The sequence below is a fragment of the Xyrauchen texanus genome, chromosome 18, assembly GCF_025860055.1.
Source record: "Xyrauchen texanus isolate HMW12.3.18 chromosome 18, RBS_HiC_50CHRs, whole genome shotgun sequence".
In the NCBI taxonomy this organism is placed as follows: domain Eukaryota; kingdom Metazoa; phylum Chordata; class Actinopteri; order Cypriniformes; family Catostomidae; genus Xyrauchen; species Xyrauchen texanus.
In genome coordinates, this window is record NC_068293.1 from 42,818,311 (window position 1) to 42,838,023 (window position 19,713).

General features: G+C 39.5%; 1 protein-coding gene across 5 annotated transcripts in view; it reads right to left on the bottom strand.

Annotated features, from left to right (window-relative positions):
• Positions 1-19,713, bottom strand: part of LOC127658658 (protein TANC1-like) — a 260,584-nt gene that overhangs the window by 125,363 nt on the left and 115,508 nt on the right. For all 5 annotated transcript variants that reach the window (XR_007972434.1, XM_052148063.1, XM_052148061.1 and 2 more), the window contains exon 7: positions 13,632-13,919. Coding sequence is in view for 4 of the 5 variants with exons in the window: in XM_052148063.1 (XP_052004023.1) it covers positions 13,632-13,919 (288 nt within the window). In the remaining variant the exon portion in view is untranslated. The remainder of the gene's footprint in view (positions 1-13,631; positions 13,920-19,713) is intronic.

Here is a 19,713-nt window from a genome sequence, read left to right on the forward strand (position 1 = left end):
CGTCTGGCCATTCCCTGTTGACCTCTCTCATCAACAAGGTGTTTCCATCTGCAGAACTGCCCCTCACTGGATGTTTTTTTGTTTTTGGCACCATTCTGAAAGTGCTGTCGTATTTAGTTCATCTTCACCTGGGGCTTTTATTTTGACACTGAAAGTGCTGTCGTATTTCATCTCTACCTGGGGCTTTTATTTTGACACTGAAAGTGCCGTCCTATTTACTTCATCTTCCCCTGGGGCTTTTATTTTGACACTGAAAGTGCTGTCGTATTTACTTCATCTTCCCCTGGGGCTTTTATTTTGACACTGAAAGTGCTGTCGTATTTACTTCATCTTCCCCTGGGGCTTTTATTTTGACACTGAAAGTGCTGTCGTATTTACTTCATCTTCCCCTGGGGCTTTTATTTTGACACTGAAAGTGCTATCGTATTTACTTCATCTTCCCCTGGGGCTTTTATTTTGACACCGAAAGTACTGTCAGTATTTACTTCATCTTCAGCTGGGGCTTTTATTTTGGCACTGAAAGTGCTGTCGTATTTACTTCATCTTCCCCTGGGGCTTTTATTTTGACACTGAAAGTGCTGTCATATTGACTTCTTCACCTGGGGCTTTTATTTTGACACTGAAAGTGCTGTCGTATTGACTTCATCTTCCCCTGGGGCTTTTATTTTGACACGGAGAGTGCTGTCGTATTTACTTCATCTTCACCTGGGGCTTTTGTTTTGACACTGAAAGTGCCGTCGTATTTACTTCATCTTCCCCTGGGGCTTTTATTTTGACACTGAAAGTGCCGTCGTACTGACTTCATCTTCACCTGGGGCTTTTATTTTGACACTGAAAGTGCTGTCGTATTGACTTCATCTTCCCCTGGGGCTTTTATTTTGACACGGAGAGTGCTGTCGTATTTACATCATCTTCACCTGGGGCTTTTATTTTGACACTGAAAGTGCTGTCATATTGACTTCTTCACCTGGGGCTTTTATTTTGACACTGAAAGTGCTGTCGTATTGACTTCATCTTCCCCTGGGGCTTTTATTTTGACACGGAGAGTGCTGTCGTATTTACATCATCTTCACCTGGGGCTTTTATTTTGACACTGAAAGTGCTGTCGTATTGACTTCATCTTCCCCTGGGGCTTTTATTTTGACACGGAGAGTGCTGTCGTATTTACATCATCTTCACCTGGGGCTTTAATTTTGACACCGAAAGTTGTCGTATTTACTTCATCTTCAGCTGGGGCTTTTATTTTGACACTGAAAGTGCTGTCATATTTACTTCATCTTCCCCTGGGGCTTTTATTTTGACACTGAAAGTGCTGTCAGTATTTACTTCATCTTCACCTGGGGCTTTTATTTTGACACTGAAAGTGCCGTCCTATTTACTTCATCTTCCCCTGGGGCTTTTATTTTGACACTGAAAGTGCTGTCGTATTTACTTCATCTTCCCCTGGGGCTTTTATTTTGACACTGAAAGTGCTATCGTATTTACTTCATCTTCACCTGGGGCTTTTATTTTGACACTGAAAGTGCCGTCCTATTTACTTCATCTTCCCCTGGGGCTTTTATTTTGACACTGAAAGTGCCGTCCTATTTACTTCATCTTCACCTGGGGCTTTTATTTTGACACTGAAAGTGCTGTCGTATTGACTTCTTCCCCTGGGGCTTTTATTTTGACACTGAAAGTGCCGTCCTATTTACTTCATCTTCACCTGGGGCTTTTATTTTGACACTGAAAGTGCCGTCGTACTGACTTCATCTTCACCTGGGGCTTTTATTTTGACACTGAAAGTGCTGTCATATTGACTTCTTCACCTGGGGCTTTTATTTTGACACTGAAAGTGCTGTCGTATTGACTTCATCTTCCCCTGGGGCTTTTATTTTTGACACGGAGAGTGCTGTCGTATTTACATCATCTTCACCTGGGGCTTTAATTTTGACACTGAAAGTTGTCGTATTTACTTCATCTTCAGCTGGGGCTTTTATTTTGACACTGAAAGTGCTGTCGTATTTACTTCATCTTCCCCTGGGGCTTTTATTTTGACACTGAAAGTGCTATCGTATTTACTTCATCTTCACCTGGGGCTTTTATTTTGACACTGAAAGTGCCGTCCTATTTACTTCATCTTCCCCTGGGGCTTTTATTTTGACACTGAAAGTGCTATCATATTGACTTCTTCCCCTGGGGCTTTTATTTTGACACTGAAAGTGCTGTCGTATTTACTTCATCTTCACCTGGGGCTTTTATTTTGACACTGAAAGTGCTATCCTATTTACTTCATCTTCACCTGGGGCTTTTATTTTGACACTGAAAGTGCCGTCCTATTTACTTCATCTTCCCCTGGGGCTTTTAGTTTGACACTGAAAGTGCTGTCGTATTAACTTCATCTTCACCTGGGGCTTTTATTTTGACACCGAAAGTACTGTCCTATTTACTTCATCTTCACCTGGGGCTTTTATTTTGACACTGAAAGTGCTGTCGTATTTACTTCATCTTCAGCTGGGGCTTTTATTTTGGCACTGAAAGTGCAATCGTATTGACTTCTTCACCTGGGGCTTTTATTTTGACACTGAAAGTGCTGTCGTATTGACTTCATCTTCCCCTGGGGCTTTTATTTTGACACGGAGAGTGCTGTCGTATTTACATCATCTTCCCCTGGGGCTTTTGTTTTGACACTGAAAGTGCTGTCGTATTTACTTCATCTTCACCTGGGGCTTTTATTTTGACACTGAAAGTGCCGTCCTATTTACATCATCTTCCCCTGGGGCTTTTATTTTGACACTGAAAGTGCTATCGTATTGACTTCTTCCCCTGGGGCTTTTATTTTGACACTGAAAGTGCTGTCGTATTTCATCTTCACCTGGGGCTTTTATTTTGACACTGAAAGTGCCGTCCTATTTACATCATCTTCCCCTGGGGCTTTTATTTTGACACTGAAAGTGCTATCGTATTGACTTCTTCCCCTGGGGCTTTTATTTTGACACTGAAAGTGCTGTCGTATTGACTTCTTCCCCTGGGGCTTTTATTTTGACACTGAAAGTGCTGTCGTATTTACTTCATCTTCACCTGGGGCTTTTATTTTGACACTGAAAGTGCCGTCCTATTTACTTCATCTTCACCTGGGGCTTTTATTTTGACACTGAAAGTGCTGTCGTATTTACTTCATCTTCACAATGAGCTTTTATTGCGACACAGAAAAAGCGACGTGTATTTGACAGTTTACAATGATCCACACTTCCTGAAACGCCGTAATCTCCTCTTCTGTTATTCTGTGGCATGTTTGTATATTTGTATAATAACGTGTAACTGTTACTAATGTTTGGAACTGCATGAATGCTTGAACTTGCATTACTTTGGCTGTGTCTCGTCTGGAAGACTGCATCCTCTGGAGTTCACATTTGTCATTGAGGCTGTCTCGTTTCAGAAAAGAGAGTAGGACAATACGAATCCAGCCGTCAAATGCGTCCTTCTTTCACAGGAATTCAGTGGATGCATGAGGTGTATCTTTCATGGACACTCACAACCCACAATCCTTTGGTTCAACGGAAATGTCTAAAAAAAATGGCGCCAATTTGAATGTTAATTCCCAAGTTCAAGTGCAGAGTATATAAATATGTATAATTATATTCATATATTATTAAAATAAAGTATTAGACTAAAAATACACCTGTGAAATCTATTTTCTTTTCTCTTAACATCATTATAACTCTCCTAAAATGTAACTATTACATTCCCTTCCAGAGGGACTTTGTTCCCTTCTCACTCAAAGCGCTCGTGCTTGTTAAAGAGTGGGTGCTGTCATAGCAACCATGTTACATTCCGTTTGTCCAATGAAGGCCATCTCGATTAAATGATACTTGTTTAAGGAGGACACTCGGTATACTGCAGCCTTCAAAGGATGCGTCATACCTAGCACACAGATTTCCAAACGAAACAGCCTATGATTTCACGATGCATGTGAACTGACCTTAGACCGCAACCATTTGTTCTGAATCACACGCAGACCATGTTTAACTGTCTTTAAATGACAGCCTTTTGTGGATTAATAATCACATATGACCTACTTGCAATTTTGATGTTATTTTGTTTAACTGTGAAGCCCTGAAGGATCATGAAATTAGTCTACTGATGCTCTCTTTATGAAACTCAATGGCCAAATGAAAGCACATTAAAATCATCCCAATATTCACAATATTGGTCAATTTTTCATCATCAGCAAAATGATCTCATTTATACAGTTAATATTCGATATATCACCCTAATGTGTGTATGTATGCATTTATGTATGTATGTATGTATGTATGTATGTATGTATGTATGTATGCATGCATGCATGTATGTATGTGTGTGTGTGTGTGTTCCTGCTGTTCTAAACTAAAGTGTAAGAGCAGTGCAGATGTGTTAAGAGCCATCTGTCTATTTACATGTAATTTTATGACATTACATATTTTAGCCAGCAGATGGTGACAAGATAATTTTTGTGTGTATTATGAGCCAGATGATGAAGTGACATGTATACGCGACAGTCATCCAGTGTTTACATACAACAGCTCTACGTGATCGCTCATATTACTACTACACTACTAAAGCAGGAAATAGCTTTATAGATTCATAGCTTTATAGATTTAAACGAACAACTTCAGTTGCAGCCATCACAGCTGAGAGACACAACAGACTAATTAATTACACAAACTCGAGGTACTTACCTCTTACTGGAGTTTACACATTGGAGAGGCCGTGCTGTTTAAAATGGCGGAGGACATTGAAGTTTCTATAGCGATCAACTCTTCTATAGTGATCAATAGGGTGAAATACCACCGCTTGGATGCTATTTTTCAACTGAGAAAGCTGATCTTCAGAAAGCTGACAGCATCTATGCTTGGGTGTGGTAACAGGTGACCGCACACGCTCTGTCTCCATCTCTCACTCTCTCTTACACATGTATCTTTGTTTATACAATAACTTGTTCGAAACATGTTTGATTACTAATGAACACATCATTTGGTTTTAACCAGCAACGGCAGATTCTGATTCTGATCAGACATTATTTCAATCCGACTGAAAAAGCATGTGCGAGCAAGGAGGCCTACAACCCTTATATATATATATATATATATATATTTATTTATTTTTTTAAATGTGTTATGTTGCTGATTATTTCAGGTCATAAAAACAATTGGCCTCCAGAATGGGTGGAATGAGACGCTCTGCAGACGTGCCCCGCTGTCAGAAAATACAATTATATATTTATGTCTGTAATTTTTGGAAGCTTACGGCCATTAAGAGGGCAATCGAACGAAATAAAACGAATTAAGCGGCTCAAGAGAAGGTCCCTCCCAGCATAAGTCAGAACACAGGATAAAGAGCATGTGTGTCATGCTGAGCTTCAGCTGACTGATTGTGTTTGTGTCTACATTTGTTTATAAGGAGGCCACACGTCCAGCTTTTCTGTATTTATACTAAGACGCTTTGTTGTTCTTTATCCATATATCACAAACAAATAAGCTTAATTACACCTTTATTCCCTCACTTTCTCTGATGAGTCTAAATAAAGCCACATTTTCTGGCCAGATGTGTGTTTGTGTATGGATTTTTAAGCTTATTAGTGATGTTTTCAAATGGCGAGCATCACTATTACCACTGTTAATAGCTGGGGTTAGTGATTTGAAGAAACCCCTTACCCCAAGTATTACAATTTGGCATCCCTCACATCATTTGTACTGCTGCATCTTTTGCAACCTTCTTTAATGCAAGTATATTTCACGCTATGCAACTAAAATGTCTGTGATAAACCACTGGCTGATAAATGTTCAGATTTCACTCACCAGTGATTGAATAGTATAGTGGTGAAGAAGTTCAGCAGCGAGATCCTTCCACTCCATGTTGAGAGTAAAAAACAAAATTATCTGTGTAATGTGTCCAAAGACCGGATCCCCGTGATCCATTTGTTATTGATTAAATTCTCTTTTAATACCCTGTTGGGTAATAAATCTGTTCTTTACACTCAGTTGTTGATCAAAAACAACAACATGCTATTCTTAAAGAGACAGTACCATTTTAGCACTTGTTGTACATATAAATGCTTTTACATAGTACAAATGATGCATGTGAACAATAACAATATATTAGAGGTCGACCGGTAGTGGATTTTGTCGATACTGATAACCATGGTGGTGGAAAAGGTATATAACCGATTAATCAGGTATCAAGGAGTGGTGGTGGTGTAGTGGTCTAAGCACATAATTGGTAATCTGGTAATCAGAAGGACGCTGGTTCGAGCCCCACAGCCACCACCATTGTGTCCTTGAGTAAGGCACTTAACTCCAGGTTGCTCCGGGGGGATTGTCACTGTAATAAGTGCACTGTAAGTCGCTTTGGATAAAAGAGTCTGCCAAATGCATAAATGTAATCGGCTGATAGTTTTGAAAATTGATTTGTAGAATGCTAAAAAATATTCCTGGTCTTTCCTTACACTGATGGGCATAGACACAGAGACTACAAGTGTCCAGGTGCAGTATATTGTTATTGCTAAATCCCAATAATGACCATAAAAATAAGATTTGGTGCATTGTGCTGTACTTTAAACTATAAACAAGCCCAAAACACACCAGGGACTCTTATTTTGAAATGATGGGGACTTCACGCCATTACAATACTCTATATGCATTTACTAAATTAAGCTTTTTATAGCCTATATATTGACCAGATAAAGAGTTTTGTATATATAAATATTTCACCAGACTAGGTTTAATAAGTAATAAGGTTTATTATTATTTACCAGATCTGAAGTTGAAGACACAATGTTGGTGCTAAGGGGGACGTCTTCATGTAGTCTCATGTGTCTTTGCATGCCCTCACTTCAACTTAGAACACTTGATTATCTAATCAAAATAAAAAAATATGCAAGTTCCCACGTGATTGTTAATCACGAATAACAATAATTAAAAAAAGAAACTATCGGCATAGATTTTTGCAGATAAGGGATAGCTACAAAAAGCAACAATCTGCACCAATTATTCGGTAAAACCGATGTTTCGTCTACCTCTACAATATATTTAAGCAATTTCAAGACATCATAATTATTGAAGAAATGCATGGAATTTGAACATTTTTAAAAAAGCTAAAAAGGGACCAAAATGATGAAAAACTGATAACATTTTGTATTATACGCCCTAGTATTTACATTGAAGGAGGTTTTTGTACTATATACGATTAATAAATGAAAACTGTAAAGTGGAAACGTCTGTAAAAAAATGTGGTGATGACCGAAAAAAACTAAAATCGCTTTGAAGAGTTTCAAACTGATTGAAACAATTTTCACATTAATCAATCAACATTACAGTTTTTGCAACTGCTATTAAATAACGGCAATAAAACATCTCTATCTTAGGACAGAGGTATACAACAAACAAACCCAAATGCACGTTCTCTCAACATATTTCAGATTTCTGAGGCAAAGCAGCAGCAAACCAGACATGGAACGACGTGACGGAGATATGTGACTCATTCTAATATCTGAGTGGCTAAATGGGGTCTTTGTTTTTCACGGGAGAGAGACAGAGAGAGAGTTCAGTGCGGTCTTAATGAGCTATCCAGTAAATGGATTGGTTGCCTGGACACAAATGAAGTTCAGTCTCAGAAATTAAACTGAATAGTGAGTATTCATTGAGGCCCAGTGACCCAGACATAGACTAAAAGATCATCTCCACTCACAGTCCAGTTCAGTTCAGAACTCTAAAAGGAATGGTGCATCCAAAAATAAATATTCTGTCATTGTTTACTCACCCTCATGTCGATCCAAACCTGTATGCTGCTATTCTTTCAATGGAACACAAAAGGAGAATCTTCACACAGCTCTTTTCAATACATCCACAGTTCATAGTGACCAAAAGTATGGACTTCCACGACCATGTGAACCATGAAAATGCACAGCTTATTTTCAAGCCATGAGCGGCACATTAGCCAGACACTGTGTCAACAACTCTTCTTTAAATTTTCAGAACAGGCTTTCTGTTCCATTCCCTTGCAATCAAGCTGTTTTTGAAAGCAGCAGCGTGTCCTGTGTGAATGACACTTTAGAGTGTGTACTGAAGAAAGAATTCAGCACAAGTCCAAATCGTACAAAGTTAACTGAGGCCGTGGACATGGTGTCCTCACATCACCTAATGAAGACATCTTTGCCCGTCCTTCCCATCTCCTGCTCTGAGGCCACACAACCATAAAATCAGAGCTGTGAATCCACTCATCTCGGACAGCAATGCGGCATATCTATGACATCATCATGCCAGGGGCCAAACAAGCTTAATGACTGGATGAGTGACATTTGTGCATCTAAATCAGCTGGGGAGAGTTGGAAGAAACCGTTATCAGTAGGGTTGGATTTTTCTAAAGACACCGGGACTGAATGATTTCCGTGAAAATATTTTTTGAAAGTTTGCATTTTTCTTCATATGTGGACAGAACGCTGTGACATAATACACTAAAAATGTCATGGGCTGTGGCGGGTAATTTTGCTCATCTATCTGCCAATGTGGTGGGCAACCTGTAGATGGCTCGAAGTGACATGTGACAAGAAATGCCTTCAGACAAGGGCTAGGCGATTTGACAATGTAATCGGATATCGACGATGTCTTACAAAGATGCCGACTGCAAACAGAGGGCGGCTGTGGCTCAGGTGGTAGAGTGGTTCGGCCACTAATCACAGGGTTGGTGGTTTGATTCCCGGCCCACATGACTCCACATGCCGAAGTGTCCATGGGCAAGACACTGAACCCCAAGTTGCTCCCAATAGCAGGCTAGTACCTTGATTGGCAGCTCTGCTGTCATTGGTGTGGTGGTGGCAGTAGTGGGCTAAAGCACATCACTTGTAATCAGAAGGTTGCTGGTTCGAACCCCACAGCCATTGTGTCCTTGAGTAAGACACTTAACTCCAGGTTGTTCCGGGGGGATTGTCCCTGTAATAAGTGCTCTGTAATCGCTTTGGATTAAAGCATCTGCCAAATGCATAAATGTAAATGTAAACATACGAAAATAAAAGCCGTCGATCGACGTGTCTGATTTGCTTTGTTCAGAGGTTTATTGTCACTTTGGCACTCACGCGCACAATCTGGAACTCGTCATATACGTACGTTCCGCGAGACATGCTCGCGCAGGAGTGTGAGCGCCAAAAAACCTCTGAACAACATAAAATATTAGATTTTACATTTTGATTATTGTGGAATAATCATCTTTGGATCTTTGTGTCTAACGGAATAGTGTTGTCTTTGAGAACAGTGCGTTTGATCTCAAACCATCACAGGATGCAACAACACTGGGACAGCAGGTGAATTGCCATGTGTGTCATCATTCAGTACAACCTCAGAAATGGTTCTTGAAAAAGACGTTTATATTCGGTCTACTTTTTAGCCTCCATTTGAAAGTTGCAAATGTATCATTATGATAATAATAACTGCTGGGTATAGGTTATATTTTATATCCTAAAATAACAGTTAAAATTGTTAATATAAATTACATAATTTATAATACCATAATGATATAGTGATATACAATGATTATATAATTATTATAATATGGCTGTGGCTGGTTGGTAAGGGGGCATAAAATAATACAAAGATGTTCACTTTAAAATGGAAATTTGTTGAATTTAAATTAAGATGTTGTAAAACTGCCTTCAATTTGCAACTATTTTATTCTATGGTAATAATTCATTTATTGCTCATTATGCAAAATATATGTGTAAGGAATGGGAACCAGAATGGTTAAATTCCTCACGATTCCCATTCCTAGCTAGCTGTCTGTCTGTCTGTCTGTCTGTCTGTGTGTGTGTGTGTGTGTGTGTGTGTGTGTGTGTGTGTGTGTGTGTGTGTCTGTCTGTCTCTGCTCTCTCTCTGTCGGTCTCTATCGAGAACATCTCTCTCTCTAGGTCTCACAATCTCTAGCTATATCTACTAAGTGTATCTATCGCTATCAATGTGGCTCTCTATGAGGACTATCTCTCTATCTGTCTCTCCACTAATCTCAATATCGCTCTAACAATCTATATCTAAACAATGTTTTAGTTGCAAGATCGTATAAACATGCAGAACCAGTTCTTTCGTGAGGCGTTACGATGATTACTAGGCGGTCAGGGCTCCTAGGGTGACTAGAATCTATAGTTCTGTACAGAATAAAAATCATTATGTCTACTGGAGCAGTCCTGCATAAGGATAGCTGCCACCAACATGTGTGTTCGCTGTCAGTGTGTGTACAGTGCTGTGTGTAGTGTGTGTGTGTGTGTGTGTGTGTGTGTGTGTGTGTGTGCAGCTTTGGCAGTAGGGAAAGCAGTGATGTTATGGATCTATCAAATGCTCAGTAAAGACTAATGCTTTATTTTCTGATGCCAAACAGTGTGTGAAATGACTAAGAGCAAGCAGCTGTACAGAATAAAAATGTACACAAACACACTAACCATGACAAGTGAAAGTGTTTTATGGTGCAGACCAGTTATTATAGTTTCACGTCAATTCACTCAGTTTAAAAACTGAAGTCTTTTTAAGAGCAGAGTTACTGCAACTCAACTTGCACACCGTACACACACAACAAATGCACAATAAACACCACAACAACCAACTAAAGCCTAAAGGAACTGAAGGAAATGTATGTAATAAATTAAAGGGAATACACTGTGACATCGCATCATTCTCTATATATAAATGCATATAGAGCACAAGAACAGTCATACAGTAGTAACATTTCAAAGTTTAACAGACCATTACTTTTTAAATAATTGTACAAAAAGTAACATAACATGGCTTGAATACATCTGCCTCTATAAACACAGGAATGTGGAAATAACGTTTACCTTCTGATCAGACACATTGTATCAGCTATAGTCATCTACAACACTGCAGTTTTAAACAACACCCCAAAAATATAGCTCAAAGCTCTGGAATAAAATATTTAAAAGTGATCACCACCAAACATGTAAAAACAAGATCGTTTCAGTGAAGTCACTTTTTTCCCTCGCAGCCGCCATATTTGTATCAGCTAGAGGAAACAATGGCGTTGAATGGAAAAACACCTGAGAAACGATATCAAGAAAAACATCAAAAATTGCTGTTGGTCCATGCCCAGTCCCAGGAAAAGTTCATACAGGTCTGAGGTCAACATAAATATTGCCAAATTGCATCACCGTAATCATTCAGAAGTCATTCTGGTCTGATTTAGTGGCAGTATTAAAAACATCTGTGATGATCCGTCTGTATGAAGGTAACAGCTGCTTTTAACTCCTGAAGAAGGCTATTGTCACATCCCACTAGGCCTTCCTATGGGGAGGTTCTTATAAACTAAATCCCCTATGAGGGATTGCAATCTAAATCCATTGTCCTAGATTAGCCAATAATCTATACATTTACAGAAATTGACACTCTGTGTCACTCAGTTGACATGATTCACAAACAGTGAAACGGAGACATGCCAAGGTTGGAGTCAGCACATAAGTGTGGATTATTTGGTTAACTATAGGTGGCGCTGTCTCCAAACTGCTCAGCTACGTTCAGGACATGATGTCAATGATGCATACCAAATTTATTTTAAATCTGACTATGCATTCAAAAGCTATTTAACTTTTTGGGTAATAACCAATATGCTGGAGAGGCAGTTTGGCTGATATGGGAAAAATGATATATGGCTGATACGGGTATCCTTGAACTCCTCATGAGTCAAGGAATCCATAGACAGCAACATCATGATTTTAGTCCGAGTAATGTTTCACCCTTAAAAAACAAAAAAAAGACAAAGAAGAAATCGAGGCATATTTTTAGGAGCATTTAATGTTTCTGCATTGCGCCATTATTTTCATGACAATTAAGCTCATTTTTAACCCAAATTCACATTAAAGCAATGCAAAAAAACTTTTTCTGGTTACCACTAGTCAAACCAATCTGTGGAATCTGGAACTGATCCTAAAGACAGTATCCTGACCAACAACTCGCATGTGTGCGCGTGCACACACACACGCACGCACGCACGCATGCACGCATGCACGCATGCACGCAACAGGCCTCCTTCCTCAAGGAGAAGAACAGCTCTTTCCTACATAAAGAAAGTGAATGGTGATTTCTACTGTCAAGCTCCAAAAAGCAAAAAAGCACCATGTATGTAACATAAAAATAGTCTACATGACTAAAAGGTTATATTATAGCCTCTTGAACTGACTTCATTATCTGTTTGTTCCTCACACAACGCTATAGTATGACTTCAGAAGACGTGGAATATGATGCATGAGTCATGTTGATGATTTATATTGTATTTAACACATGGTGCATTTTGGAGCTTGACAGTATAAATCACCATCCACTTTTACTGTATGAAAAACAGAAGCTTGATCATTCAGTCCGTAAGGAAATAATACAGGGTTTGCATAGACATAAGGGTGACTAAACGATGCCAAAATGCACATTTTTTGGCGAACTGTTGCTTTAAAGTGGTGGTAAGGTCTTCCCAAGAGTCTGTTTCACTTCATTCCAGCAGTCATGCATCAGTTATCACAAGAGTCACAGAATAGCCTAAGCAGACCCTGAATGCTGTTTTCTGACTCTGCACATACCATCAGCTGGACCTCAGATTGGTTTAACACTCGCCACTGACAACATTCCACACTTGGTCGGCACCTCAGTCATCCAGACAGCGTCAAAACACACAGTCTGGTCACCACCGTCTCAGCCCAGAACATTCTGTGCTGTTTTAGAAGTCTATAAAAGCCCAGTTTAGAGGTGAAGTGTGTGAAATCTGCACCTCAGAGTCACCAAACCCAAATCCTGAAGCTCTTTCTGAAGGCTTTCAGTTTTTCTGCACTACAATACGTGGAACTTCGTATCATTGCATTACAACGCTGATGCCATTTGACATCACAAGGTGTGGTAATCCTGATCAAACACTGTCGATAGCTTCTTAAAGGTGTAGTTCACCTAAAAAAATTTATAATAATTTACTCACCCTCATGATATCCCAGATGTACAACTTTCTTTGTTCAGCAGAACACAAATTAAGATATTTAGAAGAATATTTCAGCTCTGCAGGTCCACACAGTGCAAGTGAATGGTGACCAGAACTGTAAAGCTCCAAAAAGCACATAAAGGTAGCATACAAGCCTTAATCCATGTCTTCTGATTCAATTAGTTTTGGGTAAAAACAGCCAATAATGTTACTCGTTTTTCATTATAAATCTGGACATCAGGAGTCTCCTTGGTGATCATGATTTCAAGCTAGATTACACTTCCTAACCCTACAAAGTGTAATCAAGCTAGAAATCATGATCATATTCTAGAGATTGCATATGCAAGATTTATAGTGAAAAAGGAGTTGTCTGTTCTCACCCAAAATCGATTGGATTTCTTCAGAAGACATGGATTCAACCACCAGTTTTACAGATTACTTTTATGCTGCCTTTATGTGCTTTTTGGAGCTTCAAAGTTTTGGTCACCATTCACCATTCATTACAGAGCTGAAATATTCAGCTGAAAATATTTGTGTTCTGCAGCTGAGAGTCAAACCCATCTGGGATGGCACGAGAGTGAGAATTTTCATTTTTGAATAATTCGCTGCAGACTCCTCCCATTTATTCTCATGATGTCACATCCTGTGTTGTTAGTTCTTACCTGCAACTGAGTTCGGTCGAGGCATCAGAAGACTGGACGAGTTCTGTGTGGGATAGTGCACTGGTCCCTCAGTAATTGGCCCTGCTGCTCCTGAAGTCGTCTTGGTTCTTCCCCTGCCCTCTGCCCCAGACTTTGACGCTTCCTCCTCGGCCACCGGAGAGCACGTGTCTGCCCGTGCAGATGTCTGTGCAAGCGCATACTGACCGCAACTCCTTATACTGCCCTCTTTACTCCACTCCAGACTGGAACCGCTGCGGTCGTCATTCTCTGATGAACTGGTGATAGTGGCTGGATGAGGGATCAGACAAAATTAATGCTGTTTAACAATTAAAAATATTATCAGCACAGATTTCAAATTCAATTCTGATGCCTCAATTTTATTCTAATGTCCTTACAATTTGAAACGTTTTAAACATTTTCACAACACTGCCGTTAGGTTTCATTTATTTGATTCTGATTGATTTGAATTCCGATTCCAATTAGATTTGATGTCACTAAGATTTCGTAGTAATCCAACAAGCACAAAACATATCATTACGTTGCATTTCAGTTGTAATTATTGTTGCACTGCGTAACATAACAGTCCAATTCCTGAAAGAAAGATTCTTTTGAATATACAGGAATCAGATGACTCTTCTGAGTCTAACGTTCAAAACAAACAGTGCGACTAGTTTAGTCTGAATCTCGAACATATTTTATTTACACTGTGTAACAAATAACACTACAAGTACAGTCTGATGTCAGTCAGTCTACAAATGACTCTTCTGAGTCCGTTCTTCTGAATCTAACGTGTGAAACAAACAGTGCGACTAGTTTAGTCTGATTCCTGAACAAATGACTCTTCTGAGTCCGTTCTTCTGAATCTAACGTGCGAAACAAACAGTGCAACTAGTTTAGTCTCAATCTCGAACAAATGACTCTTCTGAGTCCGTTCTTCTGAATCTAACGTGTGAAACAAACAGTGCGACTAGTTTAGTCTCAATCTCGAACAAATGACTCTTCTGAGTCTGTTCTTCTGAATCTAACATGTGAAACAAACAGTGCGACTAGTTTAGTCTGATTCCTGAACAATAGACTCTTCTGAGTCCGTTCTTCTGAATCTAACGTGCGAAATAAACAGTGTGACTAGTTTAGTCTGATTCCTGAACAAATGACTCTTCTGAGTCCGTTCTTCTGAATCTAACGTGTGAAACAAACAGTGCGACTAGTTTAGTCTGATTCCTGAACAAATGACTCTTCTGAGTCCGTTCTTCTGAATCTAACGTGTGAAACAAACAGTGCGACTAGTTTAGTCTGAATCTCGAACAAATGACTCTTCTGAGTCCGTTCTTCTGAATCGAACGTGTGAAACAAACAGTGCGACTAGTTTAGTCTCAATCTCGAACAAATGACTCTTCTGAGTCCGTTCTTCTGAATCTAACGTGCGAAACAAACAGTGCGACTAGTTTAGTCTGATTCCTGAACAAATGACTCTTCTGAGTCCGTTCTTCTGAATCTAACGTGTGAAACAAACAGTGCGACTAGTTTAGTCTGACTCCTGAACAAATGACTCTTCTGAGTCCGTTCTTCTGAATCTAACGTGCTAAACAAACAGTGCGACTAGTTTAGTCTGATTCCTGAACAAATGACTCTTCTGAGTCCGTTTTCTGAATCTAACGTGCGAAACAAACAGTGCGACTAGTTTAGTCTGATTCCTGAACAAATGACTCTTCTGAGTCCGTTCTTCTGAATCTAACGTGCTAAACAAACAGTGCGACTAGTTTAGTCTGATTCCTGAACAAATGACTCTTCTGAGTCCGTTTTCTGAATCTAACGTGCGAAACAAACAGTGCGACTAGTTTAGTCTGATTCCTGAACAAATGACTCTTCTGAGTCCGTTCTTCTGAATCTAACGTGCGAAACAAACAGTGCAACTAGTTTAGTCTGATTCCTGAACAAATGACTCTTCTGAGTCCGTTCTTCTGAATCTAACGTGCGAAACAAACAGTGCGACTAGTTTAGTCTCAATCTCGAACAAATGACTCTTCTGAGTCCGTTCTTCTGAATCTAACGTGCGAAACAAACAGTGTGACTTGTTTAGTCTGATTCCTGAACAAATGACTCTTCTGAGTCCGTTCTTCTGAATCTAACGTGCGAAACAAACAGTGCGACTAGTTTAGTCTGATTCCTGAACAAATGACTCTTCTGAGTCCGTTCTTCTGAATCTAACGTGCGAAACAAACAGTGCGACTAGTTTAGTCTCAATCTCGAACAAATGACTCTTCTGAGTCCGTTCTTCTGAATCTAACGTGCGAAACAAACAGTGTGACTAGTTTAGTCTGATTCCTGAACAAATGACTCTTCTGAGTCCGTTCTTCTGAATCTAACGTGTGAAACAAACAGTGCGACTAGTTTAGTCTGATTCCTGAACAAATGACTCTTCTGAGTCCGTTCTTCTGAATCTAACGTGTGAAACAAACAGTGCGACTAGTTTAGTCTCAATCTCGAACAAATGACTCTTCTGAGTCCGTTCTTCTGAATCTAACGTGTGAAACAAACAGTGCGACTAGTTTAGTCTCAATCTCGAACAAATGACTCTTCTGAGTCCGTTCTTCTGAATCTAACGTGTGAAACAGTGCGACTAGTTTAGTCTGAATCTCGAACAAATGACTCTTCTGAGTCCGTTCTTCTGAATCTAACATGCGAAACAAACAGTGCGACTAGTTTAGTCTGATTCCTGAACAAATGACTCTTCTGAGTCCGTTCTTCTGAATCTAACGTGTGAAACAAACAGTGCGACTAGTTTAGTCTCAATCTCGAACAAATGACTCTTCTGAGTCCGTTCTTCTGAATCTAACATGTGAAACAAACAGTGCGACTAGTTTAGTCTGAATCTCGAACAAATGACTCTTCTGAGTCTGTTCTTCTGAATCTAACGTGTGAAACAAACAGTGCGACTAGTTTAGTCTCAATCTCGAACAAATGACTCTTCTGAGTCCGTTCTTCTGAATCTAACGTGTGAAACAGTGCGACTAGTTTAGTCTGAATCTCGAACAAATGACTCTTCTGAGTCCGTTCTTCTGAATCTAACGTGTGAAACAAACAGTGCGACTAGTTTAGTCTCAATCTCGAACAAATGACTCTTCTGAGTCCGTTCTTCTGAATCTAACATGTGAAACAAACAGTGCGACTAGTTTAGTCTGAATCTTGAACAAATGACTCTTCTGAGTCCGTTCTTCTGAATCTAACGTGTGAAACAAACAGTGCGACTAGTTTAGTCTCAATCTCGAACAAATGACTCTTCTGAGTCCGTTCTTCTGAATCTAACATGTGAAACAAACAGTGCGACTAGTTTAGTCTGATTCCTGAACAAATGACTCTTCTGAGTCCGTTCTTCTGAATCTAACGTGTGAAACAAACAGTGCGACTAGTTTAGTCTCAATTCCTGAACAAATGACTCTTCTGAGTCCGTTCTTCTGAATCTAACGTGTGAAACAGTGCGACTAGTTTAGTCTGAATCTCGAACAAATGACTCTTCTGAGTCCGTTCTTCTGAATCTAACATGCGAAACAAACAGTGTGACTAGTTTAGTCTGATTCCTGAACAAATGACTCTTCTGAGTCCGTTCTTCTGAATCTAACGTGTGAAACAAACAGTGCGACTAGTTTAGTCTCAATCTCGAACAAATGACTCTTCTGAGTCCGTTCTTCTGAATCTAACGTGCGAAACAAACAGTGCGACTAGTTTAGATTTGTGCGTGTTCCTGAAGTGAATGTAATCTGCCGTTCTCTCTTGCTGCCACCTTCTTTTTCCCTCTCCTTCTCTTGCTGTCTTCACAAACTTCAAAGTCATAAGAGCATTAATCACATCATGAGTGGGTCACGGAGCCCAAACACACTCCTCTATATCAACAAACCAGCATCACCCGCTGGCAACATGTTCCAGACTGCTTCACAGCAGCTCTGTTGCACACTAGTATCTTTCTTCATGAAACTCTGTTTAAAGGACAAATGACATTAGGCCATGAGAGCTGAGGAGCCGTCAGATTCAAAGAGTCGAATTAAAGAAACAGTGGAGAACTATGAGTCGAGCAGTACAACTTTTGAGGTATTAATACATCTTCTCAAATATTTTCTCAGAAACTAGGAGGCTATAATGTTGCATAATTCATAAAGCAGCGTTTCATCTTTCTATCAGCAACTGTAAAAATGTACAGCAGCTCATAACAAGCTCGACTTTCAAGTCAACAGCTCATCATGCTCACACCACACGTTTAGATCTGAAGCGGTCCACATGGGCTGTGATATCAGCTCTCAATCTCCACAGTATGAAGGAGGAACAGAGAGATGACACAGCAGAGGATGATGGGACAGTGATGGGTTTCATTGTATTTCACCCCAAAACTATTTCAGAAATGTTAGCCTTATATAGGACGCAAGTTATTATCCGTTTCTCACGCACACCTATCATATCCCTTCAGAAGACATGGATTATACCACTCATGTTGTATGGATTACTTTTATGCTGCCTTTATGTGCTTTTCTGTGTTTAAAATGTGTGGACCCCATTGACTTGTATGGACAAAAACACCTCAAACATCCTTAAAATCTTCATTTGTGTTCTGTAGAAGAAAGTCATATGAGTTTGGGACAGCATGAGTGTGAGTAAATGATGAGAGAATTTTCATTTTGGGGTGAACTATTCCTTGAAAGATAATGAAGCCAGTTTTTAGGACCAATAATATTTTTTTTTCCAAGACACTTGAGCACATTTTCCCTAAAATTCCCATAAAAAACTCATTCTTATTACTATAACATAAAAAATAATAGGTTAAAATTGTATCCCTGTTGCTATTATAATTCGGCTATAAATCAATCAAATTAAGTACATGACAAGCCGATTAATTAATCAAATTATTTACAATTAATTACATACATCATTATATGCTGAGAAAGGCCCCCAAATACAGATAATTCCTATAAATAATGCTTAATAATTAAAATATTTATAAATATAATAAGTAGGGGCTATTATAAATATATGGCATTGAACTTGTCTAAACGTTAAATAAAAAATTACAAAAATACGATTTCGAGGGGCCTGGGTAGCTCAGCGAGTATTGATGCAGACTACCACCCTTGGAGTCACAAGTTCGAATCCAGGGCGTGCTGAGCGACTCCAGCCAGGTCTGGTCAGGTCAGGTTTCATATTAGCAAACTATAGTTTTAGCAAGTAGTTTAGGACATCAACTTTGGGCATGACACATGCTAATTTTCCAACGATTGTTTACAGACCGATTGTTTCACTTTTAATTGACTATATCACAATTCTAGTGGATCAGAAGTTCACATACACTAAGTTAACTGTGACTTTAAGCAGCTTGTACAATTCCAGAAAATGATGTGAAGCCTTTAGACATCTAGCTTCTGATAGGAGCTGTACTGAATTGGAGGTGTACCAGTGGATGTATTTTAAGGCCTAACTTCAAACTCAGTGCCTCTTTGATTGACATCATGGGAAAATCAAAGAAATCAGTCAAGACCTCAGAAAAACAATTGTGGACCTCCACAAGTCTGGTTCATCCTTGAGAGCAATTTCCAAATACCTGAAGACACCACGTTCATCTGTACAAACAATAGTACACAAGTATAAACACCATGTGACCACACAGTCATCACACCGCTCAGGAAGGAGACGCATTCTGTCTCCTAGAGATGAACGTAGTTTGGTGTGAAAAGTGCAAATCAATCCCAGAACAACAGCAAAGGACCTTGTGAAGATGCTGGAGGAAACAGGTAGACGAGTATCTAGATCCACAGTAAAACGAGTCCTATATAGACATAACCTGAAAGGCTGCTCAGTAAGGAAGAAGTCGCTGCTCCAAAACCACCATAATAAAGTCAGAATACAGTTTGCACGTGCACATGGGGACAAAGATCTTACTTTTTGGAGAAATGTCCTCTGGTCTGATGAAACAAAATTGAACTGTTCGGCCATAATGACCATCGTTATGTTTGGAAAAAGGGTGAGGCTTGCAAGCCGATGAACACCATCCCAACAGTGAATGCACATTCTTAAGTCAAAATCTGAAAAATCTCATTTA